Source organism: Micromesistius poutassou (assembly GCF_964030765.1).
Source record: "Micromesistius poutassou genome assembly, chromosome: 1".
Lineage (NCBI taxonomy): Eukaryota > Metazoa > Chordata > Actinopteri > Gadiformes > Gadidae > Micromesistius > Micromesistius poutassou.
Window position 1 is genome coordinate 9,266,434 of NC_140271.1, and position 24,999 is coordinate 9,291,432.

Below are 24,999 nucleotides of genomic sequence, written 5' to 3' on the forward strand. Positions count from 1 at the left end.
TTTGTTTTCCACACGCAACCTTGTTGGGTGAGTGAGGAGGTAGAGCAATTTTTGGTTTTGTCAAATTCTAGGCTGTAGTGGTGGTCTTCAGGTGCATGTGGGACCCTGTAGCGCATATATGCATATGTGGGTTTTGTTTGTTTGGTCACATGGTTTTTGCGATGCACTTGCTTCTCAGTGGAGAAGAGCAGTAGACTCTAGTGTTTGAGTGGTGTGGGCTAATGGCAGTAGAGTGGTAGTAGTAAACTATTTCTATACTGTGTGGCAAGAAATAGTTGAGTAACTGCTACGGTTCAGCCTAGTGTTTTTTTTTGTAAGTTCTGATGGCTTACTTCTGGCTTTGTGTAGTCCGACGGTGACATTAACTGCGCTTGTTGTTTTGGTGGAAGTGTGACACTGTCATGCTGGGGTGTTTGTAGTCACTTATGCACTGTGCTTGGTTTTGTAGCACTTGCTGTGTGGTAGTGTTACTGTGTTGCACTGGGTTGGGCCTCTCAGTGGCATTTATTTACCTTTGTATAAAGTTACTGTGGCAATTTCATTATGGAGTTTGACCTAAAGAAGTTTAGAGAAGCTCCTACAGCAGAACAGCTTTTTCATTGCAGCAAGGCACAGCTCATGTCCATTGCAGAACACTACTGCATTGAAACTGCATCAATTTCCCTTAAGAAAGATGAGCTGAGAGCCAGAGTAGTTACTGCTCTTAGTCAACAGGGAGTGCTCTTGGGTGAGTCTGAGGATTTTGACTTAAGTGATCCTGTTAAGGTGTCTGGTAGTAAATCAGAGGCTGTAAAGTTACAAACTCAGGATGCTCAATCTGTTCGTTTGCAAGAGTTGGAGTTGCAGTTCAAAATAAAGCAGTTAGAAATTGAGGCAAAAGATAGAGAAAGAGGGGAGGAAGTTCGAAATGGCGAGGTTGCAGCTGGTACATGAGAGAATGAAAGAATTGGAGATGAGGTCATTTGAGACGCAGTCTCAGAGTGCTAGTTCTCGTACATCTTCTGCTTCTCCTCGGTTTGATGATGGGAAGAACATTAGTTTAGTTCCTCATTTCTCTGAAGAAGAGGTGGAAAGATACTTTTCCCATTTTGAGCATGTAGCCACCACGTTTGAATGGCCTAAAGCTGTATGGACATTGTTGCTGCAGTGTGTCTTAACAGGTAAAGCACAGGAGGTCTACTCTTCATTAACGCTTAACCAAAGCGCTGACTACAAAATTGTTAAAGCCATCTTGCGGGCCTATGAGCTGGTCCCAGAGGCCTATAGGCAGCGGTTTAGAGGTAGTCGTAGGGTTGACAAGCAGACCTTTGTAGAATTTGCCAGGGAGAAGGAAATTCTGTTTAATAGGTGGTGTGCATCTCAAAAAGCTGAAACTAAAGAGCAACTTTGTGAGTTGGTACTTTTGGAAGAATTCAAAAACTGTGTTCCGGAAGCAGTTGCCACCTATCTTAGTGAGCAGCGTGTAGCCAAAATTGGGGATGCCACTGTGCTTGCTGATGAATATGTCCTGGCCCACAAAGCAGTCTTTAATGATAAACCTTGTGAAACTAGGAACCATGCTTATCCTCGTCCTCTTTGTTTTAAAGCTGGTAGTAACGGTCCTGGTTCTTCCGTTTTTGCTACCAAACCTGCTAGTTCTGGCTCTGGAAATTCTGAGAGAGTTTGTTTTTTTTGTAAAAAGCCTGGTCATGTAATAGCTGACTGTTATGCTCTTAGTAGGAAACAGAAAGCTAAGCCAGTGGCATTGCTAGCTTCTGTGTCATGTCTGCCTGGTGCCGAAGATGGTCTCAGTCAGCTTACTGAAGATAGGCCTGGGTTGGGGAAAGGTCTGAGTGAGCCCAGTGAAGGCAGCACTGAGCCTGATCTTTTTGCACCTTTCCGGATGGAGGGGTTAGTGGCCACCTCGGAGTCAGAGACATTTGTTCCAATTTGTATCCTAAGAGATACAGCAGCCGCTCAGTCTTTGTCTCAGTCTCCAGCTAAGGTGTTGCCTGTAGCTTTAACAGCAGTGTTGCCATGCTATTCTCCTCAGGTTGATGCTCTAGTGATGCAAGATGCTCCTGGTCTGTGTGCTCGGCTGCCGAATTCTGAAGTGTTAGGTAATTTGGAGAATTACCTGTCTCATCTTTCTGGGACAGATAAGAGTGACATTCTTAAGTTAATCGAACATCATCATACACTGTTCTCAGATGTACCAACCCAAACCACTGTGTTGCAGCATGACATTGATGTTGGTGACTGTCTTCCTATTAAGCAGCATGCCTATCATGTGAATCCCACAAAAAGAGCTCAGATGCAAAGAGAGGTTGAGTATTTGCAACAGCATGGCCTGGCTTTTCCCAGCTTCAGTGCCTGGAGCTCTCCATGTTTATTAGTGCCAAAGTCTGATGGAACCCCACGCTTTTGTACTGATTTCAGGAAAACCAATGCTGTAACTAAACCAGATTCTTTTCCTCTCCCTCGTGTCGAAGATTGCATTGATAGAGTTGGAGCTGCTCGCTATGTCACCAAGCTGGACCTGCTAAAGGGCTACTGGCAGGTACCTTTAACACCTTGTGCGTCTGAGATCTCTGCATTTGTGACACCAGACAGTTTTATGCAATATACAGTCATGGCATTTGGTATGTGTAATGCCCCTGCCACCTTTCATCGCCTTATACAAAGGGTGCTGTCTGGTGTAGCAAATTGTGAGGTCTATCTTGATGATGTGGTAGTCTATTCTGCTGACTGGCAGTCCCATGTGGAAACCTTGTCTGTTGTGTTTCAGTGTTTGCAAGATGCTTCCCTCACACTGAATCTGGCAAAATGTGAGTTTGCCAAGGCCACCATCACTTATCTTGGCAAAAAGGTTGGTCAGGGTCAAGTGTGGCCAGTGGATGCCAAAATAACAGCTATCACTGAGTTCCCTGCTCCCACCACTAAGAGGGAACTGCGTCGCTTTCTTGGACTAGCTGGTTATTATAGAGGGTTCTGCCGTAACTTTGCTGCCATTGTGTCTCCTTTGACTGATCTCCTTAGCCCCATCAAGGATTTGTTGGGGGACACCAGGTGTGAGCTGGCTTTTCAGTCTGTAAAAGCTCTTCTCAGCTCTTCTCCAGTGTTGTTGTTTGCTATTTTTCCAAAAAGTTCTCTGCAGCCCAAGGTAGATATAGCACTATCAAAAAAGAGGCTTTAGCCATGCTTTGGGCCCTCCAACATTTCGAAGCTTATGTTGCCTCAACGCCACAGCCGGTGTTGGTTTTCACCGATCACAACCCTCTAGTCTTCCTAAACCGCATGTATAACAATAACCAACGGCTCATGCGGTGGGCTCTAATGGCGCAGAACTTTAATATCGAGATTCGGCATAAGAAGGGCTGTGATAATGTTGTGGCCGATGCCCTCTCACGTGTGCCCTAGAATGTCAATGCTGACAGCATGGCTGTCATCTTAAGGGAGGGGGTGTTACGTGTCAATATATATTTTGTCTATCCTGTTGTATGTGTCTGCCATGTCTCTTTAAGTTGCAGCCTCCTGAGTGGTGATTGCGGGCACCTGCATGAAGCTGTGGGTGCAGCCTATATAAGTGGATCCTCCCTCCGGCTCTCTCTCTCAACTTCCTGACAAGATCCCAGCCTTTGTTTGTGTTGTACTTCTTTTTGGTTGTAAATAAACATTATTTTGCATCATACTTAGTATGGTGTCCTTCTATGTGTTGTGACCTTGAGCCGGTCGTAACTGTCTGTCTGTCTGTCTGTCTCTGGCAGTGACGTCATCATCTTTTTAAACTGATTTTTAGAACAGTTAAGTGAACTTAAAAATGCAATATTCAGCTGAGTGTATTCTTTTAGCCCCCCCCCCCCTTTTTTTGAATGTGACTCTCAAAATTACACCCTGAGAAAAGTGGAATTTGAGGGTGAAACCCCGTCGACTCCCATTCATTCTGCACTCACTGGCGAGCGCCCTCGCATGGACAGAGATGTCAGTTCAGAAACCGGAAGTCACCAGAGAGTGCCAGTTCTCGTCATTAGTCATTCTCTGGTAAGATGGATGTGTGCCGCGTTCTTATCAGCTGATGTTTATCTCAAGTATAGACACAATGCTACAACTAATGTTAGATTTGGACTGGATATTTACATGCCAACACAAAAGGTTGTAAAAGTAGCCAAATAAGAGTATAATAAGTCGCTTAGCCACTCTTTAATAAGTGAGGTGGTTACTGAGGTGTTAAGGTTTGAAAATGAGGTAGTTTACATTCATTGTGTTCAGGTGTAAAAAATAATACTGTTGCACATGAAGAGCAAACCATTTAATTCATGGTTGAAAACATTTTATTAATCAATAAAAGAACAATCTCAGATTGCCAGCAAATTCATCAAAAGAAAACCAAATAAAAGTAAACTGTACAACTCAGTTCAACTTAAAAGGTAGGGCTTTGTACTCTCAAACGCACAAGCGCGCACACACAGGTTCAGAAACAATCTCAGAGAGCCTGTCGCTGGCTCTGTGCCTGCCTGTGCGCGCTGCACCGTCGTAAATTGGGACTCCCAGCTTATGATGCTACAATGCTAGAGAACGAGAATATTTCTACATCCGGAAAGTCATGCACTAGGGCGTGGCTAGGCTCCCATGATGCGGAAGCAATTCTCTCCTTGATGTTGCCCTGCGCCACTGAGCAGTTTCCATAGGAATGAATGTGCGCCATGTTTCAATCTGGTGTCCATTCTCATTTAACAACGCTCGTTCGGCTTTCGGTTCGGCCTTCGCAGTCTACGAAGGCCACACCTTCATAGACCGCTTCCTTCGAAGGATGTGGCCCCTGAATTGAGACACAATCAAATATCTGGCGGACGGCGAGGGGCAAACAATAAACAATGGCCGAACATGACAATCTTGTTATGAAAGCCCTGAAGGCAACTGTGCAGACTCTTCACACCAGGGGCGTAGCCTGTCATTAAACAAATGTTATAGATGCTTTGTCTATCTGAATCTCTCTGGGTGATGCTGCCTAGTGTCACCTTGGTCCACAAGCCTGAATATTAGTGAATACTGGTGGCAGAGAACATTCAATAACATTTCAAAGAAGCAAGAATCTCTTCATATAGCACATGATATTGATTATAATTCTAAGGGCACCGTAACATTATCCTACACTATCAGTGATTATATTCGCAGAGGAGCGAGGGTGACTTCAATGCAGAGAGATGGCGTCTATTGGAGAACTAGTAGCATAGCGATTGAGGATGGATGAAGGTGAACCAGCAAACATTGCAGACGGAGCAGATTCCGAGCAGCAACAAGACATTCCCAAGTCTTTTTTACATGAGTATCTATACTTATTCAGTAAAGAATGTGTGTACTTTTGCCACAACTTGGGCATTTCAATGACATTCTAATAAAACTGCATTAATGAAACAAGGTGACTACAGCTTTGACCCGCACTGTCACTTTTCTACAGGTATTTGCTGCATGACATATATATATATCAACTAGTATATCATTTTATCGTCCAAAATAAATTAATAACTTGTCTGAAAATGATTACTGTAGCAACCCCTTAAGCCAATAGAGGTTGCTTATGGGAAAACATACATAGTACTGGAAGATGACTTTTTCTTATGGTGTATGGATCCATCGGGATTCTTCCTATCCGTAGTGGATACATTCTAGATGGTTTTTGTAGTAGTGCAGCTGTAGTTTATACTGCACATCAGTCTTTCCGGGGTGTCTGAACAGACCATATTGAGCATTGACCCCTCTCGGCTGATGGTCAATGGAAACATGGCCACACGAAGCAACCATCAACTGGCCAAGACCATCCATGAAGAATTCTATAGAGAAAAAAAACAATTGGATGTTAAGACAATAATAAAGTAGCAGGAGTGCTTCCAGTGTTCAACCGATAAGTCTCTTACTTTTGGGGGAGGATTTAATTGAAAATTAAAAATATAAACAGAAAAGGCAGGATGTTATTGTTAATGAAAAAATTGGATATCTCTACGGAACTACAAGTCCTCGCAACAGTGACAAGACTACAACTGAATGATTTCATTGTTATAGTGGTTTTCACTTTTTATGGCATATTCAAAAAGGCAATATTTATGAAAGACCTGCTGCCCATGTCACAATGGCTGCCAACACTTAGCACTGCTGTCCAATTCATGATACCGCAAAGCTAGAAATATGCATATTATGCAAAATATTTGCCTGCTGAATTGAAATAACCCCTATATTTATCGGCCTTGCTTGTCATGTCGTATTTCAGTGCTTCTCAGTGCTTGTGCAACTGCTCCAAACATGAGGTAATTTCACATCCATGAACGGCATAGCTCCCTCTATAATAGTTGTATTGTTAGCTAGCAATTAAAGACTCAAGACCTACTTTGGATTGCCCTGTCTTTACCAGTAAAGCACAAGAAAACTCCCCATGATCACCCCCTTTTATTGCTTTAGGTTTTTCTTTCATTGTGGATGCATGTACACAGTCCCCCAAGGGCGACATCTTATAGATATGGCCGGGAACATACCTGAATGTGCCACTCTCTTCAGCTTGGGGTCAAATCTCACTCTATTCACAGCATCGGTACGAGCCAGGAAGAAGTTGACCACCCCATTGACTATGGAGCATTTTGGGTAATTTGGTAGTGATTGGAACTTTATGTTGGACTTCCTGTCCATACAGCCTCCAGTGACTCCATCGCCTTCCTCATAGTCGATGGAGAAGTAGAACTGGTTTCCACCCACTGAACCCCCAACCTAAAAGAAGATAACGAGACAATATATCCTCACACCTACTCATGCTTTATTCATAGTGTAAAAAAGTAAGCATTTATTTGGTCTATGAATAATGTGATTCTCACCACATCCAACTCTGGTGTTGCCTCCATCACCTCCACCAGATCCTCTATCTTTGTTTGGTCAGTGAATAGAAAGTCGTCATCCACCCAAAGAAAGTACTTGGTGGTGACTTGAGAGACAGCCAGGGTTCTGCCAGCAAACCAGCCCTGTGGAAGGGAAAGATTTGACATTAACTTGAATTGGGTTAATTGATTATTTTCAATGTGTTACACATTATGCTAGACTACTCTTATATGATGTCCAAGCACAGGAAAGACATTCTGTTGTGTACATGGTGCACATGGTTCCAATATATGCCTACCTGTCCCCCAGGCATGATGTATTGCAGAACATTTTCCTCTGTGATCTTTTCTGTAGTAAAGCTGTCATCGGCCACGATGAGCACCATGTCTTTGTAGAATTGTCTTAAGCTTCTTATGAGCACCTTCAACTCTTTGTAGCGCATAAAGGTCTTGGTGGTGACTGTCACTTGGTCGCTAATGTCTTTGAAAAAGTTTGTGTGTGTGGAAGGGGGGGGGGGGAGAGAGGAAGAATGTAAGGGTTCATGATTCTACTCAACGGTAAAAATTGAAGATTTCTAAGGAAAAACGTTTTATACTTGTTCCCATGTCGAAAAGCACAGGTACGGTTGGTTGCCGAATGACGATGGGGAACACAGATTCATGATGCTCAAATGAGAAGTGAACTGCAAAACAAATTAAAAACATCCAGCCTTAATATGATTTGAGACCCATAACATTAACCACAGTATCATTGGAAGGCTTTGAATGCAAAATGAGAACATCACATTAACGTGCCTAAATATTATTTTTAAATCTGACCACACGTTCAGTATGTTTCTTTCAATGACATAACCCATACACCAATTGAAAAGGTGTTAAGAGTACCCAGGTCTCCGGTGTGTATGTGGTACACAGGGATGGTGTAGGTGACCTTCGCCAGAAGTTTGTTGAGTTCCTCTAAGTTCAGTGTCTCCAAGATCAGCTGTTTCTTTCTGTCCCCTATTGGTTTTTCACAAATCATATCATACAAGTCAATCCCAGTGACAGGTAGTTTAGTTACACATTGAAATGATGGAGTTCATGAATTACCTTTGACACTCTGTGCTTCACTTGGGCTGCCTAGACTGAGGACACCATTGGTGACCAGTAGTGATACCTGTTACACAAGGAGAAGTGTGTTGAGAGTGAGTGAGTGAGTACTTAGCCGTGCTCAAATGAAAAAGGATTATTAGAATATTTCTACTTTTTAACTCACAACCTGTCTGTTGTCCGTTTTCCTAACCAAGTAGGCCTCGGTTCAATAAGACAAAATATTATTATTACTAGTACTCACTCATGGATTTCAAACCATAACACCACTCATAGCCTAAAGATGCCAAATATGTTGATAGAACAAAAAATTAATGAGCTAGCAACGTGTTTTTGGTTTATGTGGCGTTAATTAAATTTAGGAAATCCCACAATCTCTAGGAAGGCATTAGCTTAAATTTGAGAGTCGACAACGTGACTAGAAAGGTTGTGACCAAATTCCATTACAGGCTGAAGTAGCCGAGCTGCTGGTTTCCCTTCATCTGTCAAAGTGCCTTGGAAATGGCCCACTAGTCCAGTCTCATTTTAGTATTGGTGAGCAAAATATTCCAGCTCACACTTCAGGAGGGATTTGTATGCTAGTGCATGATGACTAATCTCTCAATGGCCGACAGACCCACAGAGTCACCTACTGGTTAAGCATTGATAAGACACTCCTGTCCTCCACTTATTGAAACTGAATTGGTTGTTTGCAGTCACCTATGTTGCGCAAACATCAGAAGGAAGGCCGGAAGTGAAATGCAGAACGTCAAACAGCAGCACTCTGTTTATGCAAGCTGTGTGGAATCAAAGGAAGGAAGAGGAAGGAAAGCAGAAATATATTGGAAATGAACGGCATTGTTCCAGTCAAAGAGTGCTGCCAAGAAAACCCAAAAGTCCCCAACAGCTCTGCTTGAAAAACTCTGATAAAGACGCACCCATAGCCATGTCATTAAAGGGATAGAAAAGACATTTTGAATATTGCTTGATGAGAAACAAATGATTATGTTAGTTAGGGGGACTTGTGTTGATGCTGGTTAGACATAAGATGGAATCAGGGAAATTTAACCTGTAGCTCCAAGACGTCCAACAATGTCCCTTGTATACTGATTTTGACTTGAGTTTTACTACCAACCTTGTAGCTGCTCCTTTGAACACCGTACAATGCTAAACCTGAAACAAAATATCTTTCGGGGTGAAACTATTTCCTGAGGAATACATTGAACATAAAATTAAGTCTGAAAGGATACTGAGGAAAAAGCACATTGCACATACATTATATGTATATCTGGCTGATCCGATTTTATTGAATCACCAAAGTGCAACGTACTGTACCTGGAATGAGAGTGGGGACCAAGGGGCGTACTGTGAAACCCTGAATGGGATACTGCAGTGGAGAGTTGGACGGAGCAAAGAGGAGTGTGTTCAAAATGGAGCTTGTTCTGGACACAGGAGATAAATATTAGAATCCACAAATCAATTAACCAATACAAAACAATATGCCAATTAACCAATAATCAACTAATGTCAATTTACTTATTTTCAAACTGAATAAAAAAAGGTACACTATGTAACAGTTACTCTACTAAATCATAAAATGACCATGATATGACAACAAACAATGAGCCAAGTCAAAATACTGGCTTCTCCGACAATCACCAGTCACAAACAAACACTAAATCATAACTTGTGCATTTGTGGCCTTAGCCTACTATTACCTATCCAGGGCAGTTTGTACGTGCTAACTTGGGTTGAAAAAACAAAGTTACAGCTATGGGAGCTGCTAAACACCATTTTTTAATAAAATGGACCACTACTAAATTTCAGCTGGGGTCTTAGCAAACAGGCCAAATACATTAACTATCATTACAACTTGAATTTAACTATCTAAGACATTATTCTTTAAGAAATTGATTTGTTGATTAATAGATCAATTAATTAATTCTTTATGAGGGTCTCGCCTCCCCACCATCATTTTGTTCCATCCTGTGTTCCTGGTACTGGTGGCCATGCATACCTAGCCTGGTGCTTCTTGTACTCCTCTGCCCGTCGTTTCTGAGTGTCTGCTCGGTTGGCAATAGGAATGCTCCCTGCCAGATCAAATGACTTTGCTGGGCATGTGCAGGAAGCCGGGGGCTTAACTAGCCCGGTAGGCGGGGACCTACAGGTAATATTAAAAATAATACACTTTAATTATAGAGCACTTTTCATATATGCAAGGATACCAGAAAAATAATTAACATTAAAACTGCGCGCAGTGATGAACGGGACCTCGCGCCGGCTTGCGGCCGCATCACGTGCCGTCCTAACATGTGTGCTGGCAAGATGTGCACATGTTAGGACCGCACATGACGCAGCCGCAAGATGGTACGAGGTCCCGTTCATCACTGCGCGCAGTTTTAAAAAAGCGCAGTTTTAAAAAAAAATCGCGCCGGCTTGCGGCCGCGTCACGTGCCGTCGTAACATGTGTGCTGGCAAGATGTGCACATGTTAGGACCGCACGTGACGCAGCCGCAAGCCGGCACGAGGTCCCGTTCATCAATGCACGCAGTTTTTAAAAAGCGCAGTTTTTCAATGATCAATTGATCAATGATCAATGATCTGATAAATTCCCTAGGAGGAGTTAGTTGAAATACAAGGCGAAAAAGTGAAAGAATTCCATTCCAAATGGCCAACTTTGACAGCACGCCACGGCCATGCCCTTCAACGTACAGTCACAAATAACACGGCGTTGGTTGAGCACCATGTTTTGACTGTACTGACTAATTGTGAAGCAGATCCGATAAATACCCTAGGAGGAGTTCGTTCAAATACAAGGGGAAAAAAGCGAAAATAAGACCACGGAATTCAAAACGGCCAGCTTTGACATCACGCCACGGACACGCCCTTCAACGTACAGTCCCAAATAGCACGATTTTGGTTTAGCACCACTTCATGACTGTACTGACCAATTTTGAAGCAGATCCGATAAATTCCGTAGGAGGAGTTCATTCAAATACAAGGCAAAAAAGTGAAAAAAATTGAAAATGGCCGCCGAGAGTGAAAATGAAAAAATTAAAATTTCCGACTTCCGGTGGGGTTTGGAGCATGGGTCCAAGAGGCTTTTCTGTAGGTCATGGGACCTTATACGTGCCTACCGATTTTCATACATATTGGTGAAACGTGGCGCAGGGGCTGCTTTTTAAAGTTCCTGTAGGGGGCGCTACACACATGAGAAACACGAATTTTGGTATGTGAGCTAGAGGCACCAGTTTACACGTGTCCTGTGAATTTCATATTCATAACTATTACGGTGTCCGCAGAGTGATCGACCCTCCTCTGGCGGCCATGTTTTTTTTTTAAATCGACTTAATTTTTGGTGAGCAGTTAGAACTTTGGTACCTAACGGCCAATGAGTTGGTCCTGCTCAAATCAAACATTGCGTCTATGAACTGTGGCTATTTTAGTAACGGGCCACGCCCACTTCGATGCCACGCCCCATTTGAAAAATTGTTGACTTATTCTTGTTCAGAATTTGATTATGAACAACTTTAGTAGAGAGGTCCAACACCATAGGAGTCCAATTAATGTAGATATGTGCAATTTACTATTTTTGGGGTGAAAAACACACCCCTTTTTGAACTCAATGGCTCATGGGTACTTTGAAATTTATCCTACAGACTAATCCTTATGTCAGATTGAAGATAATGGGCCATAGATGATATGTGCCAAAGGAATTTCGTCAAAGTCGAAAAACCTGGGATCCTTGGGGAATTTACTGTTTTTAACTAAATTCAAAATGGCGGGAAATCTGGCTACCGGAAGTGCTAAGTTAGTATCTGCAAATTTGTTCATTATGAGGATTTGCATATGTGTGCAAAGTTTCATGAGTTTAGGTCCAACCGGTGACGAGTAATGCTTGTGCAAACGTTGAAATTTTGGCATAGTTGGTATAGCGCCACCTAGGGGCGAATGTGAATTTGAGGGCTAGAATATCAAATTTTACAGCAGTCCCACAAAAAGTGCCAAATAAAAATGAGTTTTCGAATATGTGCAGGGGGGGAAAAATGCAGTCGAAGATGAGGTAAAATAATAAGAAGAAGAAACACGAGGGTTTCAATAGGGACCTTGCCATGTTTGGCTCGGTCCCTAATTAGAGTTAAAACATAAACATTGCACTGAGAATGGCAGAACAATCACACACGTGTACATGCAAATCCACTTTGAGCCTTACCACTTTTTCTTTGGGGTGTCAATCATTTTCTCTACCGTATTGTTGGTGGCAAGCCAGAGGTAGCTCATCCCACTGAAGATAACAATAGACAGCAGCAGCAGCAATTTTGTTCTGCCAAATGAGGGCATCTGGAGACACAGAGAAAGACACAGATTAGCCCAAAATAAATGAAGAGTCTTCTCTTTTCTGGGCTAACCTCAACTGTATCATTTTATTTAACAATATTAATGGAGAATGTACACTAATCCACAAACAAGATCAGATAAGATAACAATTTATGAATCCCTGAAAACAAGTTCTGGAGTTACAGGTGCCAATGGGGTTGGTGGTAAATGGACGTGTAACAAGCAGGGGCATAGCACCAAATTCTGGGCCCTATATACAAGAAGTCCTGCAATGACGTCTGCGGCTAACTAGCCTATATGCCATAGGTTATTATTTATCATGTAGCCTAATAACGGCTTAGTATTAATTTTATATTAGGTTGCTTTAAATCAGTAGCCTGCTGTTGCAATATTAGCCTACCGTACACTTTATTTATTCTTTACCTTAATAACCAAGGCCTCATCATTTGAAAGTGTAGCCGATTGTCTGCTCTTGCTTTGGGTTGTCTCTGTTCGTTTTAGCAATGATGACGGAGTTAAGAATGGCTGTGACATATTGCCGCATGACATTTAGTTATGCTATTAAACTATTTTCGCAACAATCCCCAAAAAAATTAAAGCTGCGAGCAGCGTTTAAGGTGCCAAGCCTGAGCCGACCGCCCCGCTGAGCCGACCGTCTCGGCACGGACACGCCCTAAACCTAACCCTAACCTAACCATTAAGTTTGATGCTGATGGGGTTAAGTTAACCCAGCCTTTTGGCATTAAGTAAAATTTTGACGATTTCCGACGATTTTTAGCCTCTGGCGACTGTGTTGTTTTGGCAATCAACTTCATATTAACTGAGCAGTTGGACTCCAACAGCCACTGTGTCGGTCCCATTCAAATCAAACATTGCATCTTTGAACTGTGGCGATTTTAGTGACAGGCCATGCTGTGAAATTCCATTCAAAGTGGCCAACTTTGACGTCACGCCACGGACACACCCTTCAACGTACAGTCACAAATAGCACAGCGTTTATTCAGCACCATTTCATGACTGTACTGACCAATTTGGAAGCAGATCCGATAAATTCCCTAGGAGGAGTTTGTTCAAATACAAAGCAAGAAATTTAAAATGGCCGCCGAGAGCGAAAATGAAAATAGCCGACTTCCTGTGGGTTTTGGGGCATGGGTCCAAGAGGCTTTTCTGTAGGTATTGGCACGTTATATGTGCCTACCAAGTCTCATACATATTGGTGAAACGTGGCACAGGGGCTTCTTTTTAAAGTTCCTATAGGGGGCGCTACAAATATGACAAACACGATTTTTGCTATGTGAGCTACAGGCACCAGCCTACACGTGTCCTGTGAATTTCATATTCATAACTATTACGGTCTCTAATTTTACTTGAGTTGGACCTTTGGACCCCAATAGCCACTGTGTCGGTCCCGCTCAAATCAAACATTGCGTCTATGAACTGTGGCGATTTTAGTGACAGGCCACGCCCATTTCGATGCCACGCCCTATTTGAAAATATGTTGAGTTTATCTTGTTCAGAATTTGATTATGAACAACTTTTGTATTGGGGTCAACATCATAAGAGTCCAACTTGATGTTGATATGAGCAATTAACTATTTTCGTGGTTTAAACCACGCCCGTTTTAGAACTCAATGGCTCATGGGTGCTTTAAACTTGAATGTACAGACTAATCTTTATGTCAGATTGAAGATAATGGTCCATAGATGATATGGGCTAAAGGATTTTTGTCAAAGTCGAAAAACCTGGGATCGTTAGGCAATTTACTGTTTTTAACTAAATTCAAAATGGTGGAAAATCGGACCACCCGCAAGTCATAGGTTCTTGAGGCATATTTGTTCAGCATGTGGATATGCATGTGTGTGCAAAGTTTCATGAGTGTAGGTCAAACCGGTTACGAGTTATGCTTGTGCAAAGTTTGCATTTTTGGGCAGTTGGTATACGGCATTTCAGAATGTTAGTAAACAATAGCCGTAACGACACTTCCGGGTGGCAGAACGAGCGGCTACCACTGACCAGAAGCCATCCAGCCGGCTGTAAACACAAATAATAATAATAATAAATAATAATAAATAAATAACAATAAAGACTATGTCACACAGTCAACAAAACATTGTTGTTGATCTGAAGTTGAAACGATGACGAAAACGATATTAATATAATATAATATATTATATATATATATATATATATATATATATATATATATATATATATATATATATATATATATTAATGAGACGTCCCGTAGCACCCCGCAAGAAGAAAATCCTTAATTCAAGCCATTTACTCTGTTTTTCTCGATCGTGGAAGGGTTTGTTTACTAGTGGTGCCAACGGAGAATGCATCGGCTTTTGCCACCCGGAAGAACATAGTGTGACGTCATGGTGAATTGCCGTATAGCGCCACCTTTGGGCCAATCAGTGAAATATTTGCTGTGTGCTAATTTTGGGGCAACCTCTACGCGTCTAGTGAGTTTTGTAAAAAGCGTGCGATCGGTAGGGCATGTGCAATGCAAACGTGGCGGAATATAAATAATAACAACTAGAATTTCAATCAGTTGCCTTCGCACACTTTGTGCTTGGCACCTAAAAAATAACAACTTTTTTTTTTTTCTTTCAAATTTCCCATGGGCCCCCTCTGCCTTGGGCCCCCCCAAGCCTGTCCCACTTACACCTGCAGTCCATCGGCCCTGGTAACAAGTTTACAAATGTGTATAAGTAGCCTACAATATATAGAATTATTTGTTCAAAATGTTCACAGAAATACAAAGCGACAAAGTGATGGTGAACTAATCCAAGGCTTGTCATCAGTCTTCAATAAAAGTTAGTTTTCGATGACTTTCTCCATAGGAATGACCGCAACCATTGCGTTGAAACTCCGCCATCTAGTGGTTAACACCCATAGACGATAATACGAGCTCTTGAAAACATCTCGTTCGGATTTGCCAAATATCTTGTTATTGTAATTCAATTATATAATTTAGATATAGGCATAAAGATTAAAATATATATAATGACATTATATAAAAAATATTATTTATTATTATTCAGGAAATGCAATGTGTTAGCTTATATTTCAAAACGTTTAAATAAAATGTTTCGATATAACAACGCTCTTGTCCAGTGAACCTGGTGGTGAACTATTGAAGACTTGACGACAGCAGCCAAGGTCAAGTCTTCTATGACGTTGTTCTTACGGCCGCAGCCATCTGACGGAAACTTAGTGGTTGACAACCGTAGAAGATAAGAGCTCTCCATCCGTTAATGCTACGACCTAAGCACCGGCGGCTTATCTTTTACGATAAAACGTTTACGACCCACGCCTAATGTGTGCTACTGTAGCGACGGCCAAGAAGAGCACAGAGTCAGGCTTTAGTGAAGTTGACATGAGCCCCATATACACCCCATGACCCCCCTCCCCCTAATTGTAGGGGAAGCTTTAACATGTAAATGCTGATTCTGTGAGCTATACACATGCAAATGAGCTATACAAAGGTATTAACTTAATTTTAAGAAAATCTCTGGTATAAATAGATTAGGCTCAGTATAGCCTAATTATACTCTTAAATGTTAACTTGAATTGATTTATTTAATGAAAGTATGCTAGATTAATTACTGAATACACTACAGTTCATAAGTTTAAGTCACCTGCTCATTTCAGCATTAAACTCCATTATAACCAGCTTCATGAAATAACAATCTTGAATGCTCTATATATGAACATCAGGGGTCAGCAACCTTTTCAACATGTAGTGCCAGTTGGACATTTTCTCGTTAATGAGTGTGCCTTAAGGAACAATATATTAAATATTAAGCTGAATTATGACACAGTGACCAAAAACATTTCCAGAAGACCTGGAATTGTATTATTTCCATATAGTCCACAATCATGCATCAACATTTTAAAGTTTTTTTTTGTTGTTATATTTGCAACATGGGCTTACAAATTATAATTACATATATCTTAAAATACTGCTTTCAGAAACTCAAAAACATATTTGCACTGTGAGAAATGTAAAATGTAAATTACATTATATGAGAATGATGGAAACATCCACATCAATATCTTTAAGACATGTACAGCTTTGCAAAAAAAACATGTGAAGGCCATGCATACAGGCCACTTGCAACAATCTTTTAAATATCTTCTTCTATATTACTCACAACATAGGTTTAAAAACGATTAATTGATCCCAAATCAGAACACTGCTTTCAGTAACTCATTTAAACATATTTGCACTGGGAGGAAATGCCCAAAACTGAATAAAGTGCAAAACAAATCGGTAGTAATGATTACGCTGCCGCATTGTAGCGGTGAAAAAAAAATAAAGGTAGACATGGTCGAGCGGTATATACCGCTCGACCATGTCTACCTTTATTTTAACGCACACACTTCGCATGGAACACAGCGCACCCAACACACAGGCCTACATGACATTCTCAATAACGGTGCGACACAAAGAACACAACATGATTACAGAACTACACTCCAACAACCCTAACCCATTAATCCCACTTAACTAAACACCCTTAAACCACTCCCAACAAATACAACGGGAACGTCTATTCCCGCAATAGCAAATTCCCATGCCCCCCTGCGCAGAACCCGAACAGGCGTCCACGGCAGTAGTCGCCACAATACGTTTTAGTACCTACCATCGTTGTGTATGAGCGTTATGATATAATGGGCGGTGTTGTAGGCCTATATTAAATGCGCCACACACGATCGCGTTATAGCCTACTATGGGCAGGGGCCCCGCTAGAGATTGTGTGCATTTTGAGTCAATTGAGTCATTTTTTAGGTCAATATGTTTCCAAAGTTTGTCAAACAACAGTAATGGCCCGTCGGCTCTAAACAACTGTACATTTTGTGAGAAAAGACACAGACCTACATCATACCCTGCTATTACTTTTCACCACTAGGTGTCAGTATTTAGAGAGTTGGCTATAGCTATAGTGGATAAGTAAGTAGCCTATACGAAAGTGAGCGTAGGCCTTGCTGCTGCAAACTTCCTCAGTAGGCCTAAACAAGAACAGTTTATCCACATGTCTCCTACATTTATTGATTAATATATATATGAATGAATTTCCTGTTTCATGATTTTCAAATTACAATTGAATCTATATCAGATAATGGGCACCAAAGGAAGGAATGAATAGACCTAGCAAAATTATAAACTTTCTTTGGAAAAAAATGGGTGATTAACTGTCTGCGCCATTTCTCAGTCTCAGCTTTCTGTTGCCTCGCTTTTCGTTGCTGTTATTCGTTGCTGCTTCTTCGACGACGACGTGTCTAATCTTGACAACAAAATCCTTTCATAAACGCACCGACTGGATTACGCTCTGTCAAGAGGGTTCAATAAAAAAGCTATAGGCCTACTTCAAAATGTGGCAATAACGGAGAAACAAAGCCCAAGTTTGTTCATTCGTAACGTTTTCATAGATAAGCTATAATTTTATTAATTATAGGCCTATCTATTAAAAAAAGTATATAAAAAATATATAGGCCTATATTATAATTATAATTATATAAATAAAAATATGTTTTAATCACATTAACTTGCTTATGATAACAGCAATACAATACTTATAGTAATAATAATAATATGCTCTGAGGGTTCCATGTCAGTGCTGGCCCTTAGAATCGTCCTAACCTAATCATTTTTTAATAATAAAGATTAAAGTTTATGTTAAACATAGGCCTAATGACATGCTGTTACTTAAATAAACTTAAATAAAACTGAATTAACTATTGGACATTCAAACCCACACACTTAAACAAATTAAAAAAAGGCTAGTCAACATTTCCGGTATTTTTGCAATTTAAAAAAATATATATATTATTTATTTATTCAATTATTTTATAGTTGGGCAGTCCAAATCTCAGTCCGTGCGATTTTGTATTAGAGTTATTACAGTACAAAGAGGTCCGCATTATTTCTGTGAATCGTCCTTTAACTATCGTAGGCCTACTTTGATAAAATAATAGGCTCAAAGACATTTAAACCTTTAGGCTTTAACTGCAGGCCTTTATTTAACAGCCAAAAAAAAACTAAACAGTGAGTGAGTTGGTGTTTCCATAAACAAAAACACCAATTATTATTTTCAATAGAATTTATATTTAAGCTAAATCAATCGACAATTAAATAATAGCTTCAATAACATCGTGATTCGGCTACTTACCCTTCACACGGAGTCAGGTGCATCAAGTAACCTTCAGGTGACGGAAATACAAATTCCTTTCATTCGGCCGAGTTGGTTTGAGACACAGACAGGGGAGTGGTGTCGCTAGACCTACTTCATATCTCATTGAGACAATCATTGATGATGTTTATTGTCTTCTTTCTTGACATAAGAGCTGCATTTGCTCTGCTTTTGAAGAGTTAGGCTCGTAGCCTATTGTTTAATTAAGGACGGTTAATTGTGTGCGGAATCGGACCCAATGTTGAATAATGTTTAGTCTTGGTTTGAGCGTATGCTAAGCGCAGATTGTTGGGGGGGGGGGGGGGCGGGGGGTGTACGTCCGCTGATTGTTGGCGGGGGGGGGGTGTACGTCCGCTGATTGTTGGCGGGGGCGGGGCCGGGGGGGAAGGAATTGTACTTAGGCAGTTCGCCTAAGTCAACTTCTTGTGGAAAGTGTTGGGAAAAACAGTCTGTCTAGTTACTTGACCAGATAAAATGAGACGGAGAGGTAATAAAGTAGGTAATACTGATTCATAAAGCGTGAGAGATCGAATATTCTACGTCCCCTAACAGCGCTGAGGTCGTCTGGAGCTTCGCCTCCGTGGAAGTTCTGCTTCGGAAGTGCACCCGTGATCCGGTGCATGTGAAACTTATAGTTCTTTCCTAGCCAGGTGTGTGTGCTAGACTTTGTGTGGGTTATAGAGGGTTCTCTTGTCCCTGAGCCTCCGGGTTGTGTTGTCTTTCTGTGTGATATGTGTGTCCTCGCCATCTAGCTGTGGCAGAGTGTTCTCCGCAGACTGATAGGGGGGCTCGAGGGTCATCTTGACCCTCTTGAATGTGTGGTGTGTTGTGTTTGTTAGGTTTGGACCCAGAGTTGACTATATTCGTAATGTAATGTGTCCGTTAGGTTAATTTTGCCCATCAAAAGATAAACATAAAGATAGATATGCAAATGTTTAAAGATAAACATTTGCATAACATGTGCTGCATTTGCTCTGCTTTTGAAGAGTTAGGCTCGTATTGTTTAATTAAGTAAAAGTTATTTGTAAATTGTAATGAGATGACTTTACTGTATTCGTAAAGTAACTTCACTACTTAAGCCTATTACTTTACTTTCAATAAAAAATATAAAAATAAAGGTCACTTTATCCCCTACAATTAAAACGGAAATGCTCTTGGGCAGCGGTGAAGGCGGTTGCGGAATTGTTGAGGGGGGGTGGGGGTGGGGGTGGGGGAGGGGGGGCAAGCCGCACTCATGCACGCACCACTTAAACAGATCAGAAATTTACACAGGCAAACACGGCTTGGGTAACGCAGGAACGTACGTTCCTAAGTCTAGTAAAGTAGTGTAGTTACCGATATATAGTAATATCGTTACTGTAAACCTTTGCTTGTAACTCGTTACCCCCAACACTGAGTCTACTTGGTTTGAGCGTTCATTATCTTTACAATTCGTGTATGGCTGGTAGTGAGGCAATTTGCCTCAACTCTTGTGGAAAAAGATAAACATTTGAGGTGATTTACATTTGAGGGAATTTAGCAGACGCTTCTAGCGACTTACAACCATTCATACACACATTCACACACAAACGGCAGGGTCAGCCATGCAAGGCATCAGCCAGCTCGTCATGAGCAGTTGGGCTGAGGCGTCTTGCTCAGGGACACACCTCGACACTCAGACTGCGGTCAAGCCAGCCGACACTTCGAAAACGACAGTCAAGGCAGCCGACCCAGCTTTTTGCTGTACGCGTATATACTAGCCATTACGGTAATAGCGTCTCAGAACTGTTTTTTTTTTTAAATGCACTCGTCGGGTATACTAATTGACAGTCAATAGAAGCCTTATCAATTTAAAAAGAAACGCCCTGTTATCATAGACTAATTACACTTCAGGGTTATAGTACACGACCCCATAGTGTGACCCAGTAAGTTTCAAGACATTCTGATGTCTGGTTTCAAAATAAAAGTCCACCAAATATTAGCATATGAGACAAATTACATGAATTTGGATTTCAATCAAAAGAAAACGCCCTGTTATCCCAAACTAATTCCACATCAGGGTTATAGTACACGACCCCATAGTGTGACCCAGTAAGTTTCAAGACATTCTGATGTGTAGTTTCAGAATAAAAGTCCACCAAATATTAACATATGACACAAATTACATTAATTTGGATTTCAATTAAAAGAAAACGCCCTGTTATCCCAAACGAATTCCACATCAGGGTTATAGTACACGACCCCATAGTGGGACCCAGTAAGTTTCAAGACATTCTGATGTGTAGTTTCAGAATAAAAGTCCACCAAATATTAACATATGACACAAATTACATGAATTTGGATTTAAATTAAAAGAAAACGCCCTGTTATCCCAGACTAATTCCACATCAGGGTTATAGTACACGACCCCATAGTGGGACCCAGTAAGTTTCAAGACATTCTGATGTGTAGTTTCAGAATAAAAGTCCACCAAATATTAACATATGACACAAATTACATGAATTTGGATTTCAATTAAAAGAAAACGCCCTGTTATCCCAGACTAATTCCACATCAGAGTTATAGTACACGACCCCATAGTGGGACCCAGTAAGTTTCAAGACATTCTGATGTGTAGTTTCAGAATAAAAGTCCACCAAATATTAACATATGAGACAAATTACATGAATTTGGATTTAAATTAAAAGAAAACGCCCTGTTATCCCAGACTAATTCCACATCAGGGTTATAGTACACGACCCCATAGTGGGACCCAGTAAGTTTCAAGACATTCTGATGTGTAGTTTCAGAATAAAAGTCCACCAAATATTAACATATGACACAAATTACATGAATTTGGATTTCAATTAAAAGAAAATGCCCTGTTATCCCAAACTAATTCCACATCATAATTATAGTACTCAACCCCATAGTGGGACCCAGTAAGTTTCAAGCCATTCTGATGTCTGGTTTCAAAATAAAAGTCCACCAAATATTAGCATATGAGACAAATTACATGAATTTGGATTTCAATTAAAAGAAAACGCCCTGTTATCCCAGAGTAATTCCACATCAGAGTTATAGTACATTACCCCATAGTTTCACCCAGTAAGTTTCAAGACATTCTGATGTCTGGTTTCAAAATAAAAGTCCACCAAATATTAACATATGAGACATATTACATATGAATTTGGATTCAATTTAAAAGGAAATGCCCTCTTATCATAGACATTATATATTCAAATTAAAAGTCCTCTCAATGTAAAGACTTCTGATTGATTGACAACATTTCTAGGTATTATTGCTATAATAGTTTTGCCAGGTTTTGCCTAATTTGTTATTTAAAATATGTTAATATTTGGTGGACTTTTATTCTGAAACTCCACATCAGAATGGACTTACTGGGTCCCACTATGGGGTCGTGTACTATAACCCTGATGTGGAATTAGCTTGGGATAACAGGGCGTTTTCTTTTAATTGAAATCCAAATTCATGTAATTTGTCTCATATGTTAATATTTGGTGGACTTTTATTCTGAAACTACACATCAGAATGTCTTGAAACTTACTGGGTCCCACTATGGGGTCGTGTACTATAACCATGATGTGGAATTAATTTGGGATAACAGGGCGTTTTCTTTTAATTGAAAGCCAGATTCATGTAATATTTCTCATATGTTCATATTTGGTGGACTTTTATTTTGAAACCAGACATCAGAATGTCTTGAAACTTACTGGGTCCCACTATGGGGTCGAGTGCTATAACCCTGATATGGAATTAGTTTGGGATAACAGGGCGTTTTCTTTTAATTGAAAGCCAGATTCATGTAATATTTCTCATATGTTCATATTTGGTGGACTTTTATTTTGAAACCAGACATCAGAATGTCTTGAAACTTACTGGGTCCCACTATGGGGTTGAGTACTATAATTCTGATGTCGAATTAGTTTGGGATAACAGGGCGTTTTCTTTTAATTGAAAGCCAGATTCATGTAATATTTCCCATATGTTCATATTTGGTGGACTTTTATTTTGAAACCAGACATCAGAATGTCTCGAAACTTACTGGGTCACACTATGGGGTCGTGTGCTATAACCCTGATGTGGAATTAGTTTGGGATAACAGGGCGTTTTATTTTAATTGAAATCCAAATTCATGTAATTTGTCTCATATGCTAATATTTGGTGGACTTTTATTCTGAAACTACACATCAGAATGTCTTGAAACTTACTGGGTCCCACTATGGGGTCGTGTACTATAACCATTATGTGGAATTAATTTGGGATAACAGGGCGTTTTCTTTTAATTGAAAGCCAGATTCATGTAATATTTCTCATATGTTCATATTTGGTGAACTTTTATTTTGAAACCAGACATCAGAATGTCTTGAAACTTACTGGGTCCCACTATGGGATCGAGTACTATAACCCTGATGTGGAATTCGTTTTGGATAACAGGGCATTTTCTTTTAATTGAAATCCAAATTCATGTAATTTGTGTCATATGTTAATATTTGGTGGACTTTTATTCTGAAACTACACGTCAGAATGTCTTGAAACTTACTGGGTCCCACTATGGGGTCGTGTGCTATAACCCTGATGTGGAATTCATTTGGGATAACAGGGCGTTTTCTTTTAATTGAAAGCCAGATTCATGTAATATTTCTCATATGTTCATATTTGGTGGACTTTTATTTTGAAACCAGACATCAGAATGTCTTGAAACTTACTGGGTCCCACTATGGGGTCGTGTGCTATAACCCTGATGTGGAATTAGTTTGGGATAACAGGGCGTTTTCTTTTAATTGAAAGCCAGATTCATGTAATATTTCTCATATGTTCATATTTGGTGACTTTTATTTTGAAACCAGACATCAGAATGTCTTGAAACTTACTGGGTCCCACTATGGGGTTGAGTACTATAATTCTGATGTCGAATTAGTTTGGGATAACAGGGCGTTTTCTTTTAATTGAAAGCCAGATTCATGTAATATTTCCCATATGTTCATATTTGGTGGACTTTTATTTTGAAACCAGACATCAGAATGTCTCGAAACTTACTGGGTCACACTATGGGGTCGTGTGCTATAACCCTGATGTGGAATTAGTTTGGGATAACAGGGCGTTTTCTTTTAATTGAAAGCCAGATTCATGTAATATTTCCCATATGTTCATATTTGGTGGACTTTTATTTTGAAACCAGACATCAGAATGTCTCGAAACTTACTGGGTCACACTATGGGGTCGTGTGCTATAACCCTGATGTGGAATTAGTTTGGGATAACAGGGCGTTTTATTTTAATTGAAATCCAAATTCATGTAATTTGTCTCATATGCTAATATTTGGTGGACTTTTATTCTGAAACTACACATCAGAATGTCTTGAAACTTACTGGGTCCCACTATGGGGTCGTGTACTATAACCATTATGTGGAATTAATTTGGGATAACAGGGCGTTTTCTTTTAATTGAAAGCCAGATTCATGTAATATTTCTCATATGTTCATATTTGGTGAACTTTTATTTTGAAACCAGACATCAGAATGTCTTGAAACTTACTGGGTCCCACTATGGGATCGAGTACTATAACCCTGATGTGGAATTCGTTTTGGATAACAGGGCATTTTCTTTTAATTGAAATCCAAATTCATGTAATTTGTGTCATATGTTAATATTTGGTGGACTTTTATTCTGAAACTACACGTCAGAATGTCTTGAAACTTACTGGGTCCCACTATGGGGTCGTGTGCTATAACCCTGATGTGGAATTCATTTGGGATAACAGGGCGTTTTCTTTTAATTGAAAGCCAGATTCATGTAATATTTCTCATATGTTCATATTTGGTGGACTTTTATTTTGAAACCAGACATCAGAATGTCTTGAAACTTACTGGGTCCCACTATGGGGTCGTGTGCTATAACCCTGATGTGGAATTAGTTTGGGATAACAGGGCGTTTTCTTTTAATTGAAAGCCAGATTCATGTAATATTTCTCATATGTTCATATTTGGTGACTTTTATTTTGAAACCAGACATCAGAATGTCTTGAAACTTACTGGGTCCCACTATGGGGTTGAGTACTATAATTCTGATGTCGAATTAGTTTGGGATAACAGGGCGTTTTCTTTTAATTGAAAGCCAGATTCATGTAATATTTCCCATATGTTCATATTTGGTGGACTTTTATTTTGAAACCAGACATCAGAATGTCTCGAAACTTACTGGGTCACACTATGGGGTCGTGTGCTATAACCCTGATGTGGAATTAGTTTGGGATAACAGGGCGTTTTCTTTTAATTGAAATCCAAATTCATGTAATTTGTCTCATATGCTAATATTTGGTGGACTTTTATTTTGAAACCAGACATCAGAATGTCTTGAAACTTACTGGGTCACACTATGGGGTCGTGTACTATAACCCTGAAGTGTAATTAGTCTATGATAACAGGGCGTTTCTTTTTAAATTGATAAGGCTTCTATTGACTGTCAATTGGTATACAGGACGAGTGCATTTTTTTTTAAAACAGTTCTGAGACGCTATTACCGTAATGGCTAGTATATACGCGTACAGCAAAAAGCTGGGTCGGCTGCCT

General features: G+C 40.3%; 1 protein-coding gene across 1 annotated transcript; it reads right to left on the minus strand.

Annotated features, from left to right (window-relative positions):
• Positions 1-4,298: 4,298 nt before the first annotated feature.
• LOC311334954 (beta-1,4 N-acetylgalactosaminyltransferase 2-like) lies at positions 4,299-18,659 on the minus strand. The gene is made up of 12 exons (XM_084463401.1): positions 18,428-18,659; positions 12,121-12,248; positions 9,925-10,068; positions 9,243-9,349; positions 9,043-9,080; positions 7,929-7,995; positions 7,725-7,838; positions 7,436-7,522; positions 7,139-7,320; positions 6,840-6,983; positions 6,507-6,735; positions 4,299-5,810 (listed from the first exon to the last, which is right to left on the minus strand). Exons 2-12 carry the CDS (start codon positions 12,246-12,248, stop codon positions 5,626-5,628), a joined length of 1,425 nt encoding a protein of 474 aa, XP_084319527.1. The 5' UTR covers positions 18,428-18,659; the 3' UTR covers positions 4,299-5,625.
• Between the last annotated feature and the right edge of the window lie 6,340 nt (positions 18,660-24,999).

What these genes read in the sequence shown, in the direction of transcription:
- LOC311334954 (XM_084463401.1), bottom strand. Translation starts at nt 12,248, where the DNA reads ATGCCCTCATTTGGCAGAACAAAATTGCTGCTGCTGCTGTCTATTGTT. An exon ending in GGTCCCCACTCTCATTCCAG is followed by an intron (nt 9,081 to 9,242) that starts GTACAGTACGTT and finishes ATTTTGTTTCAG; the next exon opens with GTTTAGCATTGTACGGTGTT. An exon ending in TGAAGCACAGAGTGTCAAAG is followed by an intron (nt 7,839 to 7,928) that starts GTAATTCATGAA and finishes AAAAACCAATAG; the next exon opens with GGGACAGAAAGAAACAGCTG.